Source organism: Hemicordylus capensis, chromosome 8, assembly GCF_027244095.1.
Source record: "Hemicordylus capensis ecotype Gifberg chromosome 8, rHemCap1.1.pri, whole genome shotgun sequence".
Taxonomy (NCBI): domain Eukaryota; kingdom Metazoa; phylum Chordata; class Lepidosauria; order Squamata; family Cordylidae; genus Hemicordylus; species Hemicordylus capensis.
In genome coordinates, this window is record NC_069664.1 from 11153649 (window position 1) to 11173659 (window position 20011).

Here is a 20011-nt window from a genome sequence, read left to right on the forward strand (position 1 = left end):
ATTTGGCCTGATGAGCTGCAGGTCTCCTGTAGGCCAGCGTTTCTCAAGCATGAGTCCCCAGATGTTACTGGACTACAACTCCCATCATCTCCAGCCACAATAGCCTTTGGCTGTTGGAGGGGTAGGCCATCAACATCTGGGTACTCAAGCTTGAAAACTGTTGCTGTAGCCCATTTTGTGGCCATCTGTGGGCCAATAAAGTGCTGATTTTATGTGTGTGTGTGTGTGGCGGGGTGGATTGTCGCATTGATCAGCGATGGCAGCATAGCATGTTGTTACTACCGTTGAATAAATCAGGCGGCAAGTAACAATCTGGAAGGCATGGTTTTTTGCTCTTGTGTTTTGTCAGCAGCCTTGATGGAAACCCCCACCCCCCACTTCATGCATTCAATTAGCCTCACACAGACTGGGCCAAGTCATGTGCGGGTATTGAAAGGCCAAATGTCTAGACATGGTAAATGACTGTGCTTTAGAACAGCTGGTCATGGAACCAAGCAGAGAGATGGCGACCTTGGACTTAATCCCAGGTGGTGCCCAGGACCTGGTGTGAGATGTCACACCAGATGTCACACTTAGGGAGGAGAGCACGTCTTGTGGTAGCAAGCATGACTTGTCCCCTTAGCTAAGCAGGGTCTGCCCTGGTTGCATTTGAATGGGAGACCACATGTGAGCACTGGAAGATATTCCCCTCAGGGGATGGAGCCGCTCTGGGAAGAGCATCTAGGTTCCAAGTTCCCTCCCTGGCAGCATCTCCAAGATAGGGCTGAAAGAGATTCCTGCCTGCAAACTTGGAGAAGCCGCTGCCAGTCTGGGTAGACAATGCTGAGCTAGATAGACCAATGGTCTGACTCAGTATATGGCAGCTTCCTATGATCCTATGTCAGAGTGCCCAGGACCTGGTGTGAGATGTCAGAGTTGTAGAACAACCATTGGGGAGCAGTGGCCATGGTGTGATCCTGTTCAGTTTATATGCAAGTGAAGCACTGTATGAGGACGTCCAGCACAGATGCGTTGGATTTCAGAAAAGGAGACTTCTCAAAAATGAGGGGACTGGTAAAAATGAAGCTGAAAGGGAGAGTCAAGAAGGTCAAATCACTCCAGAAAGCATAGAATGTATTTTAAACCACAATAATAGAAGCTGAGTTGGAATGTGTACCAAGAAGGTGGAAAGGTACCACCAAGTTCAGGACGACGCCAGCATGGCTAACAAGTAGAGTCAGGGAAGCTATAAAAGGGAAGAAGACTTCCTTCAGAAAATGGAAGTCCTGCCCAAATGAAGAGAACAGAAAAGGACACAAACTCTGGCAAAAGAAATTCAAGGACACAATAAGGGATTCAAAAAGAGAGTTTGAGGAGCAGCATATAGCTAGAAGTGAGGGGGAATAACAGAAACTTCTTTAAATATATCAGAAGCAGAAAACCTGCTAGGGAGGTGGTTGGACCCTTTGGTGATGAGGGCGTGAAAGGGATTATTAAGGAGGATAAGGAGATTGTGGAGAAGCTGAATGAGTTATTTGCATCTATCTTCGCAGCAGAGGATACTGAGCATTATACCCATTCCAGAAGTGAGCTTCTTAGGCTTGGATGCTGAAGAACTGGGCTAATTTGAGCTAATCATCTCATACTGTGCAGGAGGAAGCAATGGTCAACCCCTCCTTTATTCTACCAGAGAAAACCACAGGGCTCTGTGGGTGCCAGGAGTCAACACCGACTCGATGGCACACTTTACCTTTCCCAGATGCTTGGTACCAGCGGCCTTCTTACTTTCCATGGTATTATTTGAATAAGTAACAAATGGAGGCGTCTCCCTCTATTTTTACATTTGTATAATTTACCGGCTTTTCTTGCTTAGCTGAACAACTCACTCTGTTTGAGTGGTGTATCTGAGCAGTCATGAGTAAGACAAATTCTCTGAATATTTGGGGTTTGCCCCATATGAAAGATACATTCCTTTTTTAAAACCGATGTGAGCAACAGCTGAAGAGCCCTCTCCCTCTTGCAAAGGACGGGAGCTGTGCCGGTGTACTCCAGGTCAGGGTTCACAACCTGGGGCGGTACAGGTGTTGCTGAACTACAACTCCCATCATCCCCAGCTACAACTTATTGTGGCTGAGGATGATGGGAGTTGTAGTTCAGCAACATCTGGAGTACCATAGGTTGGGATCCCCTGCTCTAGTGATAATTTTAAATGAATTCTGTTGTAGTCCTGCTGTTTCACCACTAGGTAGACCTTTAGTAACACTATATAAACATGGAAGGATTGCAGCTCTTTCTCATCTGGGCGCTTTCCAGGTTAGCCCCTCAACAGCAGCAAAATGCTTCCGTTCAGGCAAATTGCATTCAAAATGTAAATAGCAAAGCACCCGTCCGGGGGAGCAGTCTTGTAAAAAAAACCTAACAACCCGAAAAACAGCAACTTCTTTACACTGGATATACGATGTCGTAGCACTATATTGCAGAGATTAAATTCGAAACCAGGCATTAGAAATATGAACAGGACCCTGCTGGTAGTGTAGGGACTGCAGTGTCACAACATGGGAAGCGTGGAAGCACACTTCAGAGATACACCGTGACCCCGTTGCAGGGTCTAATCTGGAACGCGCCCCTGTGGTGAGTTTTCTTTGCTTTTAAAAAATACGATGGTATAAAATTCTGCTTTGGCATGGCTTCAGCTTGGCACAGCACTGTCTTGGTAACCATTTGCAACCTTGCTGTTGGCCAGACTGCATCGGTTGACTATGGTGATCAGCTTTAGGGGTGTGCATGGAACCGATTCTGGTGGTTCAGTTTGAAATTTAGCCGAATTCAAACCAGCCTGCTGGCCCAAAAGCCAGGTTGAGTCAAACTGGCTCCCAGTTTGGGCCGAGGGCTGAACCAGATCGAACCATTTGATTCGGCCCGAGGGGGCATGCTTGCCAAGGGGAAAACCCTGCTTGCTTAAAAAGAACTCCTAATGGAGTGGCGAGAGGGCGCCTTGATGCCGCTCCCCTGGACCAGTGCTCCAGTGTGGCCCAGTTCCAGCCTCCACCGTGCAAATCTGCGTCATTACACAAATGGCCTCCGCACATGTGCAGAGGCCAGAATGAGGCTGTGCTTGAGGGCCGTGCCGGGGGGTTTGGAGGAGGTGCACTGCTGTCTCGGCCAAGTACAAGGTGCCCTCTTGCTGCCCCATTAGGAGTTCTTTTTAGGCAAGCAGGGTTCCTCCCCTTTTCTTGTAAAGGGGAATCATCCATGGATTCACCTTTACAAGCATGCCCCTTTGAGCCACCAAACCGGTTCCGTTAGAACCAGGGCCGGTTCGGCCCAAACTTGGACCTGCACCCCTATTTTTGGGTCCAGTTTTGTTCGAGTCCAAACCAGTCGAACTGGGCCGGCTCTATTCGAACCAGGTTCTGCACATCCCATATCAGTTGTCCACGTTTCTGTGAAATAGCCAGGGCATGGTCAGAGGACCAGCTTCTCCACGCAGAAGCAGCTGTTGTGTGGGAACATTTTCAGTGGCCACCAGGTGGTGCTCCATCATCTCAAACCACTCTACGTTTGATAGGATGAGGCAGCTGCCAATCATCATTACCAGCTGCAGAGCTTTCTAGCCCTTTCAGTCTCCTGATCCAGGGGTGTAGCTATAATTGAGCAGATGAGTTGAAAGAACCTGAGCCCCCAGCTCCTGAGGACCCCCCAGCTATCTTTTTCATTATCTCCCTCCCTCTAATGGGTTGCCAGGGAGAGGGGTGAACAGGGGCCCCTTCTCTCCTGGCTACTCCCTTGTCCTGACCCCACAGGACTGCGTGACCTTTTTCTGCACCGAGAAAAACAATTCTGTGAACCACATTTAATTATTTCATCCTATTTCTGAACCACCTGATATAAGCACCTCTAATATGCATAATGTAAATTTTGCCTCTAACTTTGCACCGAATCCCATTTTCGCCCCCATATTCACAGGTGGAGAAAAGGAAGGAGCAATTTTGGCAGTTTCTCAGGTGGGCCTTGGAAACTCTGAGAAGTGCCCCAAACTAGTAGGAACTGCCATTTCCCCAAGAATCCCCCTAGATATGACATTCTGTCATGACTAGTGTTCCCAGTATCCCTTACAGAGGCACCGTGTACCGTTTCCAAAAAGGAAACCGCCTCCTCTGCCTCCACCAGCAAACTGTGGTAAGCTACACCCATCACAACTTACACTTTGCAAGGATTTCTCTCTCCTCCGCCCTGAAATTGCCCTGCTTCACTCTGAAACCCTTCAACACCCTCAGGTCGCACCGAAACGGCCGGTTGGTCCTGTGTTGCCCCCAAGCCAATCAGCACCTTCGAATTTCCCCGCAACTCCTTCTAATAAGGCTGCTGAAAGGCATCCTCTCATACTGTGCAGGAGGAGGCAATTGTAAACCCCTCCTGTATTCTACCAAAGACAACCACAGGGCTCTGTGGGTGCCAGGAGTCGAAATCGACTTGACAGCACGTTTTACCTTTGGGGGGGATGATTGTGTGTGTGGCTCCTGCACAGTTGGGTGCAGGATGGAGTAGGCGTACTGTGTAGGAACCTCACAGATGATCACTCTCCCCCCTCCCCGTTATTTAAAAACACACAATCACAAAATGTACACACAGCTCCCAGACTTGGGTAGGAAGCTTGTCTTACCCTTCTTGTGTGCGAGCTGGTCTTGTGGTAGCAAGCATGACTTGTCCCCTTAGCTAAGCAGGGTCCACCCTGGTTGCATATCAAGGGGAGACTAGAAGTGTAAGCACTGGAAGATGGATCCCTTAAGGGATGGAGCTGTTCTGAGAAGAGAGGAAGGTTCCAAGTTCCCTCCCTGGCAGCATCTCCAAGAATGGGCTGAGAGAGATTCCTGCCTGCACCCTGAAGAAGCTGCTCCCAGTCTGTGTAGACGGTACTGAGCAAGATGGACCAATGGTTTGACTCAGTATATGGCAGCTTCCTATGTGTGACCCAGCCCTTTTGAACCTGCAGATCTGTTCTCCTCTGCAAGCTTCCAGAAAGCAATCTGTGGACCTTAATTTGAAAATGGAACACGTACTCTGCTGTTCCTTGAAATACCTCTGCAGATGTTCATTCTGCATTTGTGATTCTCTTCCCTTGGCCACCCTGTAATTTAACTCTCCACAATGCAGATGATGCCTCAAGTGCGGCATCTTCCGAATCCACTGGGGTCCCATCCTAGGCACAGTGCCTCTTCCTTCACCTCTCTTCCCCTTCCCAGAATATTAAGCCATCTCCAAGTTCTGGCAATGGTCCCTGTCTCCAGAAGAGCAAGTGCTAACTGTGCATGACTGAGGGGGGATTAACTCCTCTCCCCAGCACTGACAAGCAAGAGAGATGGGCCCAGGGACGAGGCGAGACATAACAGGCAAATCAATGGGAGAGGGCACGCAGGAGACTGTGATTAAAGTAAGGAAGTAATTGATGGAGCAAGGCAAATAAATCTCCACAGCCTGCAGCCTCTGCCACCAGCAAACATCTAACAACAATAATTAGCGATGTTTATTAAATGTTCCGGGATGGCTTTCACCAGGGCAGCACATTGCATAGAAGATGTGACATTCCTTTTGGCAAAGGTTGCCAACGCCAGACCCTGAGATGGTGTTGGACTACAACTCCCATCATCCCCTGCAGCTGTGGGTGATGGTGGTTGTAGTCCATCACCACCTGTGGATCCTCGGTTGGGAACCCCTGCTCTGCGGCTCGTTAGGAACATAGGAGGCTGCCATATGCTGCGTCAGACCATTGGTCTATCTAGCTCAGTATTGTCTTCACAGACTGGCAGCGGCTTCTCCAAGGTGGCAGGCAGGAGTCTCTCTCAGCCCTATCTTGGAGATGCTGCCAGGGAGGGAACTTGGAACCTATAATAGATGCTCTTCCCAGAGCGGATCCATCCCCTGAGGGGAATACCTTACTGTGCTCACACTTCTTGTCTCCCATTCATATGCAACCTGGGCAGACCCTGCTTAGCTAAGGGGACAAGTCATGCTCGCTACCACAAGACCAGCTCTCCTCCTGTACAGCTGGGTTGCATGAATTTTGCCTCCCACCCAGCAGATTTTCTAGTAGCTATTGGAATTACTGAGATACTACTATGAATATGTATATACCACTTTTCAACGAAAGTTATCAAAGCAGTTTACATTGGAAGGAGAGCGGGTCGTGTGGTAGCAAGCATGAATGGTCCCTTTTGCTAAGCAGGGTCCATCGTGGTTTGCACTTGAATGGGAGGCTACACGTGTGAGCACATTAAGATGCTCACATTTCTTATGGGGCTGCCCTGGGAAGAGTACCTGCATGTTTATAGACAGGAAGTTCCAAGTTCCCTCCCTGGCAGCATCTCCAAGATAGGGCTGAGAGAGACTTCTGCCAGCGACCTTGGAGAAGCTGTTGCCAGTCTGTGTAGCCAATACTGAGCTAGATGGACCAGGGGTCTGACTCAGTATAAGGCAGTGCATAGAAAAAATAATATCAAAGATGAGCTGCAGAGTGGGGTGAAATTTCAGCAACCTTCCAGAAGAGGGCAGACTTCTCTTGTAGTCAGGTTGTAAAACCACCTGCACAAAGTCGGGAGGGGTCACAGAGCAGGAATCTCCTGCACTGGGGGAGTGAAAAGGAACCTATAGGAGGAGAAAAATTCAACTCTCCTGGGTGTGCTGTAACATTTTCCTCTTCCCTCCCCTTACTGGTCCAAATACACCTTTTCTTCCTTTTTAATGGATTGTCTTACAGAGACACAGAACAATGGTTCTCAGTCATCTTCTGGTTGGTCCAATGTTAGAGTTGCCATGCCCCCTGGAATTTTGGGTTTCACCCAGATTTTAAGCATCTCACCCAGATTGCTTAGCCCACCCAGATACGCCCGGAATTCAGCTTTCATTTTTTTTTTTTTAAAGCTAAGCTCTAGCCCTTGTAGAAGTGCAGTTTTGAAGCAAAATGTGTGGTCGCTATTCTGCTCAGAAATTATTTGCAAGCCAATTCACATAATATATACAAATTAGGTATCCAGATTTCAAAAGCCAGAATATGGCAACCCTAGGAACTGTTTACCATACTAGAAACTCACATTTAATCTGCTTTCTCCAAAAAACTAAATATATCCACTCTGTTCTTCAAACCAGGTGGGACACCCTCCCCCCATGAATCTGCTCTGTAGTTGGGAACCAGTCCCCAAAGTCCCAGTAATGAGCAAAGATTCTGTTGAATCCATAGTGCTAGTATTAATTCTTGTGCCTCCTTGAATTCAAGACTTGGTGTGGGTACCACCCCTAGCGCCTCCCCCCCGCCCATGGTCTCTGTGGCCATGCCATCCTAGTGCTGAAGCTTACTCAGGATATTGAGAACATTACCTTTCCTTTATATTGGGTTTCTAGTCCTCATGAGAAAAGTACTATACATGGTCACTTCTGCCTAAGGCTTAGAAGTTGGTGCCATGGGAAGTGAAGGTGAATAGTTTTCCTCCTTTCTTTGACATGGGGTACAATTCACCAGCAAGTTCTTCTGTGCATGCTTCACTTAAAAAAATAATCAGTAAATTTGTTTCAATCTATTATAGCAGGGGTTCTCAACCTTGCATCCCCAGATGTGGTTGGAGCACAACTCCCATCATCCATCATTAATCCCTTCACTCAACTCAGAGTGGATTTGATAGCTGGCATAGTGTAGGGTGGGGGTGCTCAGATTCGGCCCTCCTGCAGATGTTGGTTTACAGTTCCCATAATCCCTTGCTATTGGCCACTAGCTGGGCATTATGGGAGTTGTAGTCCAGGAACAGCTTAGGAGCCTAAGTTGAGCAGGTCTGGCTTAGGGACTTTGAGTGCATGCAGGAAAACCTTGGGTTCAAATTTCACTTTGTGCACAAGCTCATCAGCTGGCCTTAACTAAGTTGCTTTCTCTCAGCTTGCTGTTCTCTCAGTCCAGACCCCACCCCACCCCACCCCCACCCCACCCCTCTGCAATATGGAGATGATAATATTGCCCTGCCTTCCAGGACACGTTTTGCAGATTACTGAGATGATGTCAGCAAAACTCTTTGGAAACTAGAAGGGCAGCATCATCTCAATGCTAAGTGAACAGGCCCTCCAACATTTCACAAAAGGAAATAGCAAATGTCAAGCTGCCTTATACCGAAACAGACTCTTGGTCCATCTAGCTCAGTATTGTCTACTCTGATGGGCAGCAGCTCAGAGTTTTGGGAAAGGCTCTTTTCTAAGCCTACTTGGAGAGGAGAGCTGGTCTTGTGGTAGCAAGCATGACTTGTCCACTTAGCTAAGCAGGGTCCACCCAGGTTGCATATGAATGGGAGACCAGAAGTGTGAGCACTGGAAGATATTCCCCTCAGGGAATGGAGCCACTCTGGGAAGAGCATCTAGGTCCCAAGTTCCCTCCCTGGCAGCATCTCCAAGATCAGGCTGAGAGAGACTCCTGCCTGCAATCTTGGAGAGGCCACTGCCAGTCTGCGAAGACAATACTGAGCTAGATGGACCACTGGTCTGACTCCGTATATGGCAGCTTCCTATATTCCTGTGCTGGCAATTGAACCTGGGATCTTCTGCATGCACAATAGGAGCCCCACTACTGACTTGTGGCCCTCAGACCACACCTGAAAAAAAAATCCTCCATAACATAACCCAGGGGTCATCCCATGAAATTGATTGCCAGGAAATTTAGGACCAACCAACGGAAGTACCTTTTTACACAACACATAATTAACTTGTGGAATTCTCTGCCACAAGATGTGGTGACAGCCAACAACCTGGATGGCTTTAAGAGGGGTTTGGAGAACTTCATGGAGGAGAGGTCTATTATTGGATACTAGCTGGAGGGCTATAGGCCACCTTCAGCCTCAGAGGCAGGATGCTTCTGAGTACCAGTTGCAGGGCAGTAACAGCAGAAGAGAGGGCATGCCTTCAACTCCTGCCTGTGGCTTCCAGCAACATCTGGTGGGCCACTGTGCAAAACAGGATGCTGGACTAGATGGGCCTTGGGCCTGATCCAGCAGGGCTGTTCTTATGTTCTTAACCCTTTTACTTTTAGTTATAAATTGATTGGACCCCAGGTCTTTTGCATGCAAGACGTGTGCTGTATCACTGAGCCCCAGCTCCGTCCCTGACAGGTGCACATTGTCATTTGGGGTGGAGAGTCAGTCTTGTGGTAGGAAGAATGAGCTGCTCCCTTTGCTAAGCAGGGTTCACTTTGGTTTGCATTTGGAAGGGGAGACTAATGTGAGTGCTGCGAGGTTTTCTCCTTAGGGAATGGGGCTGCAGCTTAGTGGAAGAGCATCTGTTTGCATGTAGAAGGTACCCAGGTCCCAGGTCCCTAGAAACATCTCTAGGGAGGGCTGGGAAAGACTCCTGCCTGACACCTTGGACAGCCGCTGCCAGTCAGTGCAGGGGGTACTGAATTAGATGGATTAATGGTCTGACTCAGTAGAAGGCAGCTTCCATTGTTGCTAATATCTTTGTGCATGTAGCAAGGATCAGTACTTAAGCCCCCAACACCCTGCTTTCCCATGGCCGATCCAGCACAGTTAAAGCCAGGAAGGGTGTTTCTTCTTGTGGTTAAGGATGTGCTGGAAAAATGTTCACTCAAATTGAGCCTCAGGGGCATATGAAATGGCAGATCTGTGCATGACGTGGCACAGGAGTGTATTGGGACACAGGGACATAAGAAGCTGCCATATACTGAGTCAGACCAGCGTTTTCAGGAAAAGTAGTTTAGAAGCAGCATTTAAAAAACCCAGAAATCACTCGAGATAAGCTAGAATTTGCAAGACAAGGCCCAATTTGTGTGTGGAGTGGGTCCAAGGATCTCGAAGGGACTTCGGGGTAAGTTTGGCTGGTGTGTGAATACACACTCTCTCTTCTGAAGGAGATTCGGGGTAGAAGCCCTGTCTGTAAAGCCTCCAGGCAGTTTCCCACCACCAGCTTTTAGCCCGTATCTCCTCCGGAATGGAGTGGGAGTGTTCACATATTGGGCAGATTTACCCCAAAGTCCCTGCAAGCTATTGGGGAGCACTTCACACACGATTCGGGTTTTTCACTGCTCATTAGCATGCAACCCGATTGATATACGAGCCAAGGTAAAAAAAATAAATCCACCTTTTGCATTGGGTTTTTTTTTAATAGCATTGAGTTCATAGTAAAGCCTCGCAGAAAACCTGCGGTAAAAGCTGCTGTGTGGAGAACTCCCAGTGGTTTACCAGAGGCCTGTGGGTTTTATTATCTCCCCAATCCTCATTCACAGTTTTGGCTAATTCAGCTGCTTTAAGTATCCCTCACCTAATTGTTCCCAACAGTGGGTTTGTTTAAGGCAGGAGCTCCTTGGGTTTCCAGATGGTCCTGGGCTGCAGCTGCTCTCCTCCTTCAGTCATTGTGACTGGAAGAAAGTGCAGAAGAGGGCAGCCAAGATGATCAGGGGCCTGGAGCGCCTTCCTTGCGAGGCAAGACGCCCTTTCACAACAGTAGAACCAGGGGTCATCCCATGACACTGATTGCTAGGTGATTTAGGACCGACAAGAGGAAGTACTTTTCCATGCAGCGGCTAATGAACCTTTGAAATTCTCTGCCACGGGATGTGGTGGTGGCCGGCAGCCTAGATAGCTTTAAAAGGACCTTAGACAAATTCCTGGAGAACAAGTCTATCAATGGCTGCTGATTTTGATGGCCATAGGATGCCTCTGAATACCAGTTGCAGGGGAGCAACAGCAGGAGAGGGGGCGTGCCTTCATCTCCTGCCTTGGGGGCTTCCGAGATGCATCTGGTGGGCTACTGTGTGAAACGGGATACTGGACTAGATAGACTTGGGCCTGATCCAGCAGGGCTGTTCTTATGGGATGTTGGGTATTGCAGTCCAGCTTCGTCTAGGGACCCACGTTTGGGAACTCCTGGTTTAGGGACTGCAGTTGAAATGGCACATCTTCTGTATATATGATATCTGTATATATAATACACTAAGGTGGTATGTGGCAAGCCCCGCCCACACAGTGCTTTACCAATTGGAGGTAACAGAATAGAAGAACCGTGGTGATTGGGCAGTGGGGATTCCATATGCAAATAGGGAAGAGGAGCGGGTAGGGAGTGAGTAAGGGAGCAAGCAGCAGGGAGGGGGTGAGTGAGTGATGAGGGGGAGACAGGTGGGCAGGGGGAGGAGGGGGAGAGTTAGGCGTGCGGTGGGGAGGGGACAAGTGAGAGAGCGAGCGGTGGGGGGGGGCAGCTGAGATTGGGTGGCTGACACTGAGGAATAAAGCAGGGTCTGTGGCAAGGAGAGCAACAGAGTCCTAGCGCACAGATGCTCTGTGCGGGTTCAGCTAGTTACTCTGAATGCATCATTTTATTTATTTATTTATTTGTTTGTTTGTTTATTTATTTATTTTTATATATTTATAAATAGCATAACAGATTTCTAGACCGCCCCAAACTTACATCTCTGGGCGGTTCATGATAAAAACAAAACAAAAACAAAATGTAAACATTAAAAACAATGTAAAACTTAAAACTAATTAAAAAGTATTTAAACTATAATTTTTTGCTTTTGCCGGCTTCGATTTTTTAACTTTACCATCCCTGCAGGTGAACCCAGATCAGGCCTGCAGTACCCCAGGAAGGGATACTTTGGATCTTTCCCCGCACGCCGGGGGTCCCAATGAAAATTGCTGCCTCTTGAAGCTGCTATCAGCTCCGGGAGGGAAGCTCCCACATGGCAGGGCGTGATATCCCCAGCTTAATGATAAGGAAGGGCTTAAAAAGAAAACCCTTTGGCAGTGCTAGTAGGAATCTCTCTAGCTTTGCAGAGACTCCCTGGTCCTGAGTGGACAAGCAAGTGTTTGGCTTCTGTTTTGGTTTCTGGAGCGCGTGAGTCGTGATGACCAAGTTCTGGTGTGGGGGAAAAGTGAGTACTTGGGACTGCGAGATCTCTTACGGTTGTCTAATGGTCTGTTCTTCTGAGTGTGTTTCTGGCTGATAAACTTTGTTATGGTCGGAGTGGAGACTTTGGTAATAGAGATAGACAAAAGTTCTCCTCCTTCTCCTCCTCCTCCTGAAAGGGTTTTGAAAGCCATATTTCTGCTTGTGATGTGTACACTCATTCCATTGTTGCCTCTGGCTGAACAGATCATGGAGGTTTTTGCTGAATTTCAAAAGTCTGCACAACCTTTTGAACCAGAAGTGAAGCAGGGCAAAGGAAATATGTCTGGATGCCATGGAGGGAAAGCTATTCTCAGACCACTTCCTACTCTCATAAAAACGATTAGGATTGTTCCCACAACCCTAAAAAGGGTCAGCGGAGCACCCAGCCAGTGTAGGAGAGCCCTGCACACTCCCGATCGGTGGTTGTATGTTTGCAAAGATCGAGGGAGGAGGACGGGAGAGTGATCATGTGAGAGCTGGGTAGAACGGCTTTTCATCCACCCTCGATAAAATGCTGGGGGCAGAATGTGGGTTCATCTAGTGATTTCATCCTTGCCCAGATTGCATCATGAAGATGAAATAGTTGATGTTGCCGGAAAATGTGCCTGTTGACCAGGAATGGTTCTTGTGTCTTGTTGGCATCCCATAAGCTGTTCCTTTGAATTGTTAGCCTAAGGAATTATGCTGCAAGATGTGTGTGGTGCACTAGCTTGGATTAATGCCCAACACCACTAATACAAGGTGGTGCTTGGACTGGAGGAGGAGAGCTCTTTCGGTTGGTTGTGTTTAGGGCAGGGCTGCACAACTTCAGCCCTCCAGCCGTTGCTGGACGACAACTCCCATCATCCTGAGCCACAGTGGCCAGTAGTCAGGAACGATGGGAGTTGTAGTCCAACACCTGCAGGAGGGCTAAAGTTGTGCAATCCTGGTTTCAGCCCCGAGGCTCGGGGTCATATTTTGGGGTGGTGCAGGCGGAGGAAGGGGAGGTAGTTTTCCCTTTACCGAATCCTTCGTCCGTGTGACGCAGGTCAGAACGCAGCTCATCTGCTGTGATGCCTTTGCTTGTCTGTATGCCAGCCACTGTGTGTGTGGCAGTCTTTGGGGGCAGCCTTTGCAGTGGGCAAAGGACAGGCAAACAGATTCCAAGGGGCTGGCAGGGTTTTCTCGAGCATCAGGCCACAGTCTGCTTGAGATGGCCATCTGAGTCTGACGAGAAGGTGGTTGCAGGAGCCCCGTTTCTCCCTTTCCTGGAGGTTTGCCAGATGGAGAGGAAGTGTGATAGCCTAGGAAGGAGCCTTATACTCCCTGAAACGTCAGGACAGTTTAAAAGTATGACTTTTAGAAGTCGGGTTAATTCAGGCATTGGAGGTGGATGGGGCTGTAGCTCAGTGGTGCAGCCTCCGCTTTGCATGCCGAAAGCCCCAGGTTTTATCCCTGGCAGCCTCCCCAGTTAGGGCTGGGAAAGACCCCTGCTTGAAACCTTGGAGTGCTGCTGCCAAACAGTGTAGATAGTACAGAGCAAGATGGACCAGTGGTCTGACTCAGTGTCTGGCAGTTCCCTACGTACCTAAATGGTTGTGATGGGAAGGGTCACTTGCCATCTGAATGCCCTGCAAATGTGACCAGAGCCAAGCTGCTATGAAATGCTCTCAGGTGGACGTTTGCTGCCGACTCAGAATCCTCTGGGGCCTGGGTAGATTGCTGCCGACAGATCTCTGCTCCTGGCTGCCTTCAGCCCGAATCCCGAACATCTAGGCTGAGCAGGTGTGAAGGTGTCAAGCTTCTGTCGGGCGAAAAAAGCTGATTGGGAACAGATTGTCGGGATTAATGCTCTCTTAGCAGACTTTCTCCTGGCGGCAGGAAGAGATGGCTTCTGACACTGCAGCTGCGGAGTCTCTCTTCCGACAATCCCCATTCAGGAGAGGGGGAGCTCCTTTCTCGGTTCCTTGACTGCTACTTTAAGTGGCGCAGTGGGGAAATGCTTGACTAACAAGCAGAAGGCTGCCGGTTCGAATCCCCACTGGTACTATATCGGGCAGCAGTGATGCTGAAAGGCATCATCTCACACTGCGCGGGAGGAGGCAATGGTCAACCCCTCCTGTATTCTACCAAAGACAACCACAGGGCTCTGTGTCCGCCAGGAGTCGAAATCGACTTGACAGCACACTTTACTTTACCAGTGGGGAAGGGTTTGGGAGGGGATCTCTTCAAGTTGTCTCCAGGCATTTAGGTACCGAAGGTCAAAAATGGAAGCGGTGCCTCCTTATGCTCATACAGGGGGGGTGCAGGGCTCAAGACAATGGGAGTGGAGGGCAGGCACCCGGGAAGAAGCGGCAGCATTGTGGACACTCAGGGTCCCAGTGGTGCAGAGATCCCTGTCTGGAATCTCCCTTCCCCCCCCACTGCTGCTGGCCCAGAGCGTGGCGCCTGCCCACTGCAGCAGCTGTCCCCTAACCCCACCTGGCCCCATAGTGCACTCTGTTCAGCTGTGTGTGGAGTGATGTCTCTGATGGGGCTGTGCTCTTATCTGGTTTACCAAGCACAGCATGCGGTGAGGCCTGGCTGAGTCGGAGGGCGGCAGCAGCCACTGAGTCAATCCCAGCGCGTGCCCCATTTGAAGACTGGCAGGACAGACCTCACCTTGTTCCAGCACATAGTTTGAGTGCCCTGGCTGGGTAAGGGACCCCGAGGCACACCTTGGAGACTGGAAATAGCTGAGGAAGGAACATAGGAAGCTGCCTTACTGAGTTAGACCGTGGGTCCGTCTAGGATTGTCTTCACTGACTGGTAGCAGCTCTCCCAGGTTTCCAGGCAGGAGTCCCTCCCAGCCTGACCTGGAGATGCTGCCAGGGAGGGAACCTGGGACCTTCGGCATGCAAGCGTGAGATGCTCTTCATGAGCCCCACTGCTTCTTAAGATCATCTGGGGAGGTCTGCCTGAGATTGCCACCTCCTTGCCTGGGGGTAACTCAGGCCCAGACGTTCTTTATGTAGCAACATTGGAAGCTGCCATATGCTGAATCAGACCCTTGGTCCATCTAGCTCACTACTGTCTACACAGACTGGCAGCAGCTTCTCCAAGGTTACAAGCAGGAGTCTCTCTCAGTCCTATCAGGAGATGCTGCCAGGGAGGGAACCTGGAACCTCCTGCATGCAAGGAGGCATATGCTCTTCCCAGACCAGCCCCATCCCCTCAGAGGGATATCTTACATCTTCTCACATGTAGTCCCCCATCCAAATGCAAACTGGGGCAGACCCTGCTTAGCAAAGGGGACTATTCATGCTTGCTGCCACAAGTCCAGCTCTCCTGCCTTTAGAGCTAATCTGGCCAGGCTCTTCTGAGGATCTTGTGTGCTGCGTTATTGGCACTCCTGCTTGAATTATTCTTCCTGCGCATGCGGATTCCATCAGGGATGCGTTTTCTATCACTAGGGCCCCCCACGTGGGCTCAGAGCGCCCTGAATTTAGGCAGGGTTGCCCGGATTTTAACCAATTGTGTCCTTCCAGCCATTCACCACAGCAGTGGGGCAAAGTGGACCAGACATCAAGGGGTTTATTCAGACTGCAGTGTGTGCGTCAAGGCACTTCTGTTTTAATTATTAAGTGCAGAGTTGGGAAAAACAGGTCATTCATGCCTAATGGCCACGGTAGACCAGAGTTTTCCAAACATTTGGTGGAGGTGTAGCAAATCATGCACAGCGTGGACCAAGGGGATAAAATGAAGCCCCCCCCCAATATTATAACTGGCGGGAGGCATTCCGTGAAATGTTGGGAGATTCAGGACAGACAATGTGTACTTAAACTATGGGGTGATGGCCACCAGTCTAGATGATTTTAAAAGGGGGATTATTTATTTATTTATGATTATTATTTTTCTTACATTTATAAACCGAGGCTCTAAGCAGTGCACAACTAGTTTTAAAAAACATAAAAACAAACCTCATTTAAAACACACTACCTTGAGTGGCGCAGCGGGGAAATGCTTGACTAACAAGCAGAAGGTTGCCGTTTCAAATCCCCGCTGGTACTATACCGGGAGGCAGTGATCTAGGAAGATGCTGAGAGGCATCATCTCCTCCTGTGAGGGAGGAGATAGCAATGGTCAACCCCTCCTGTATTCTACCAAAAGAAAACCACAGGGCTCTGTGGTCACCACAGGAGCTGAAACCGACTTTACCTTTTCCCTTAAACCAATATAAAAACCATTTTAACACCATTGAAAACCAATTAAAAACACTTTAAAAACACTTTAAAAACCTTGGAAGGCCAGCCCAAACAAGCCAGTCTTTAGACACTCCCATCCGTTCCTACCAGCCTGCGTCCTACTAGCCGGGATTTCCGTCAGGATCAGAAGAGGCATGCCCCTGAACACCAGGCGCTAGTGAGCAGCAGTGGGAGGGGGCAGTTGCCCCCCCCCTGCCCCCACGGCTAGTTGTCGACTCCATGAAGCTGGACAAGATGGTCCTTTGGCTGCTGCTGGAAGATTAAGGCTCCTTATCGAGATCACAGGAACGCTGATGGGCGACCCCTGCCTCCTGTTCATTGCTGATTAAATCCTTGCTCGGCCTCTGCCGCGTTATCTCTTCAAAACTGCTCTGGCTGCTGAGTGGGGGAGAGAGTGAAGAAGGAGCACGCCCGCTGAGCTGCTCGTCCCGCTGTCTCGAGGTGCTCTTCGCATTGGCTGAATTTCACCTCCCTTCACTTGGAAGGAGGCCGACCGGCCCACTCCCCACTGTACCTGCTTGCCTAGTGTCTGTAGAGGGCTCCGGCCACTCAGCCCTCCTTTCTGGCACCCCTCTCCCTGTAGAATAAGGCCTCTCCTGAGGAAGGGTGGGCCTTTCATGAGGCAAGGTGAGGCAGTTGGAGAGCTGGCCTGGTGGTAGCAAGCATGACTTGTCCTCTTAGCTAAGCAGGGTCCATCCTGGTTGCATAGGAATGGGAGACTAGAAGTGTGAACACTGTAAGATATCCCCCTTAGGGGAGACCTGCTCAACTCCCCCCCACTGTATTTGGACTACAACTCCCATAATCCCCAGCAACAGTGGCCAATAGCCAGGGATCATGGGAGTTGTAGGCCAACATCTGCAGGAGGGCCAAAGTTGAGCAGGCCTGCCTTAGGGGATGGAGCTGCTCTGGGAAGAGCATCTAGATTCCAGGTTCCTTCTCTGGCATCTCCAAGATAGGGCTGAGAGAGATTCCTGCCTGCAACCTTGGAGAAGCCGCTGCCAGTCTGTGAAGACAATACTGAGCTAGATGGACCAAGGGTCTGACTCAGTATATGGCAGCTTCCCACATTCCTGTCAATTTCCATGTCCATTCCTCTGACATTGTTGATAAAATCGTATAGCAGTGTTTGAGTTTTTAAGCGTTAAGAGTTTTAAAAACTATTCAAATGCTATTGCCAGTGTGGCCGCTGAAGGCCATCAGGACAAGAGAAGTCTGATAACACCTGGACCAGCTAAAAGTCTTGCCCTGCTATCGCCCCCTTTCCATCTCTAGGGGCGTAGACCTTGCCAAGAACCCCCATGAGCAGGGGTCTCCCCAGATGCTACCGCCCACCCCAGCTGGCTTGTCTGCTACTAGGAAGTTACCGAAATGAATTTCGCTGTTTGAACTGCTTTTTCTGTCTTTGAGTCAAACTGCAAGGAAGGCGTTTGTGCATTTGGAAACGATTCTCCCCATGCTGTCAGGTCTCCATGCCAGGGGCTGTCTGGTTGATTTAGAAATATGTATTTTCCATTAAATTTGCTAAAGGGGGGAATTCTGGCTCCAGAAGCCGTGTCCAGATACAACTGTGGTGGAGTCTTCAGTTGGCAGCAGGCAACGTTACAGAGGAAGCAGGAAGCGCCTGGGAGAAGGCCCAGCAGGCAGGCACCCACCTAGCCTTGCTCAGAAGCGAGGCCTGCTTTACTGCCCATAATGCAAAACCAACACGGATGTCTGGTTTTTCTGTGTGGGGAATTGCAGCCACCTCTGTATGAAGAGTGTGTGTGTGTGTGTTGCATGTAGCAATCAGCATAGGCAGTGTGCATTAATTCTTAGCATCTTCCGATGGGCACAGGGGGTTTAAAATTTTGAAACAGTGAGTGTTATTCTGGTTTGGTGATCTTTGCAGATCACTAGTGCTGTTGACATATTGTGGCACAGCGGGGAAATGACTTGCCTAGCGAGCAAGAGGCTGCTGGTTCGAATCCCTGCTGGTACCTATATTAGGCAGCAGCGATATCGGAAGGTGCTGAAAGGCATCGTCTCATACTGCACGGGTGATGGTGTTGGTAAACTCCTCCTGTATTCTACCAAAGACAACCACAGGGCTCTGTGGTCGCCAGGAGTCAACACCAACTCAAGGGCACCCCTTTACTTTAGTGCTGTTGACATATTGTGGGTTAGAGGAGAGCTGGTCTTGTAGTAGCAAGCATGACTTGTCCCCTTAGCTATGCAGGGTCCACCCTGGTTGCAAATAAATGTGAGACTAGATGTGTGAGCCCTGTAAGATCTTCCCCTCAGGGGATGGAGCTGCTCTGGGAAGAGTAGAAGGTTCCAAGTTCCCTCCCTGGGAGCACCTCCAAGACAGGACTGAGAGAGATTCCTGCCTGCGACCTTGGAGAAGCCGCTGCCAGTCTGGGTAGACAATACTGAGCTCCATGGGCCAATGGTCTGACTCAGTATATGGCAGCTTCCTATGTTCCTATGTCCAAGCCTGATGAGACTTGGGGATCTGTATTTGGAGCCCCCCATGCCCCTCTCTTTCTCCACAGCAGGCATATGAACATAGGAAGCTGCCACATACTGAGTCAGACCCTTGGCCTGTCTAGCTCAGTATTGTCTGGCAGTGGCTTCTCCAAGGTTGCAGGCAGGAGTGTCTCCCAGCCTTGCCTTGGGGATGCTGCCAGGGAGGGCACTTGGGAGCTTGTGCATGCAGAGCAGATGCTCTGCCACTGAGCTTCAGTTGCCTCCCCGATGGAATCAAAATGGGGGAATAGCCAGGTACACCTTCCTGGACTCCTTGCAAGAAGGGCAAGAACAACAGCCACTATTTATATACCGCTATAAGAAAAATGTAATAAATAAATGTTCTCCTGTGGTCTTAGGAACTCAAGACAACAGCAACATATATTTATATAGCTTTATATTTATATGTTTATATAACTTTCAACAAAAGTTTGCAAAGCGGTTTACATAGAGAAATAACAAACAAATAGATAGACAAATAGATAGATAAACAAATAGATAGACAGACAGACCATTCCCTGGTCACCACTGTTTGATCTAAATGCAAAGAGAAAGATGGAGAAAGATGTAAACTGCCTTCTACTGAGTCAGACCCTTGTTCCATCTAGCTCAGCATTGTCTACACTGACTGGCAGCAGCTCTCCCAGGTTTCAGGCCGGAGTCTTTCCCAGGCCTACCTGGAAATGCTGCCAGGGATGAACCTGGGGCCTTCTGCATGCCAAACGGGTGCTCAGCCCCTGACATGTGGCCCCATCCTGTGGGTTTGAACTGTGGCCCCATCCTCTTCAACACCAGATGCTGCAGATTCAGCTTCCTGGTAATGTAGACTTGGCAATGCATGAGTTGGAGGAGCAGGAAATGAATCTCTTCACCTTAGTCTTATAGCAACCAAAAGGAAGTAACAGCCAGAATTGACAGACGTTTGCGGAGGAAAGGTGGAATAGTAAAACAAGAAGGTTTATACACACACACACACACACACACACACACACACACACACACATATATCTCAAGGGACTGACTCAACATAAGGCTGCTTCCTGTGTTAATCTGTTCACAACCCTGCATTTAATGGATAAAATTTCTATTACAGTTTTGCAAAAATTAACAGGTACTATGCATATGTAAAGGAACCACCTAATGGCACAGCGGGGAAATGGCTTGACTACCAAGTCAGAGGTTGCTGGTTCGAATCCCTGCTGTTATGCTTCCCAGACTATGGGAAACACCTATATTGGGCAGCAGCGATGTAGGAAGATGCTGAAAGGCATCATCTCACACTGCGCGGGAGCAGGCAATGGTCAACCCGTCCTATATTCTACCAAAGACAACCACAGGGCTCTGTGGGTGCCAGGAGTTGACACTGACTCGAC

At 49.3% G+C, this 20011-nt stretch overlaps 1 protein-coding gene across 6 annotated transcripts in view; it reads left to right on the plus strand.

Annotated features, from left to right (window-relative positions):
- ANK1 (ankyrin 1) overlaps positions 1 to 20011 on the plus strand; it is a 223849-nt gene that overhangs the window by 63374 nt on the left and 140464 nt on the right. Inside the window, exon 1 of one of the 6 annotated variants that reach the window (XM_053269379.1) lies at positions 11755 to 11890. The exons of the other annotated variants lie outside the window; for them this stretch is intronic. Within the exon in view, the coding sequence (XP_053125354.1) occupies positions 11864 to 11890 (27 nt within the window). The 5' untranslated portion in view covers positions 11755 to 11863. Of the gene's footprint in view, positions 1 to 11754; positions 11891 to 20011 lie in introns of those variants that run through there. 6 annotated transcript variants of the gene reach the window in all.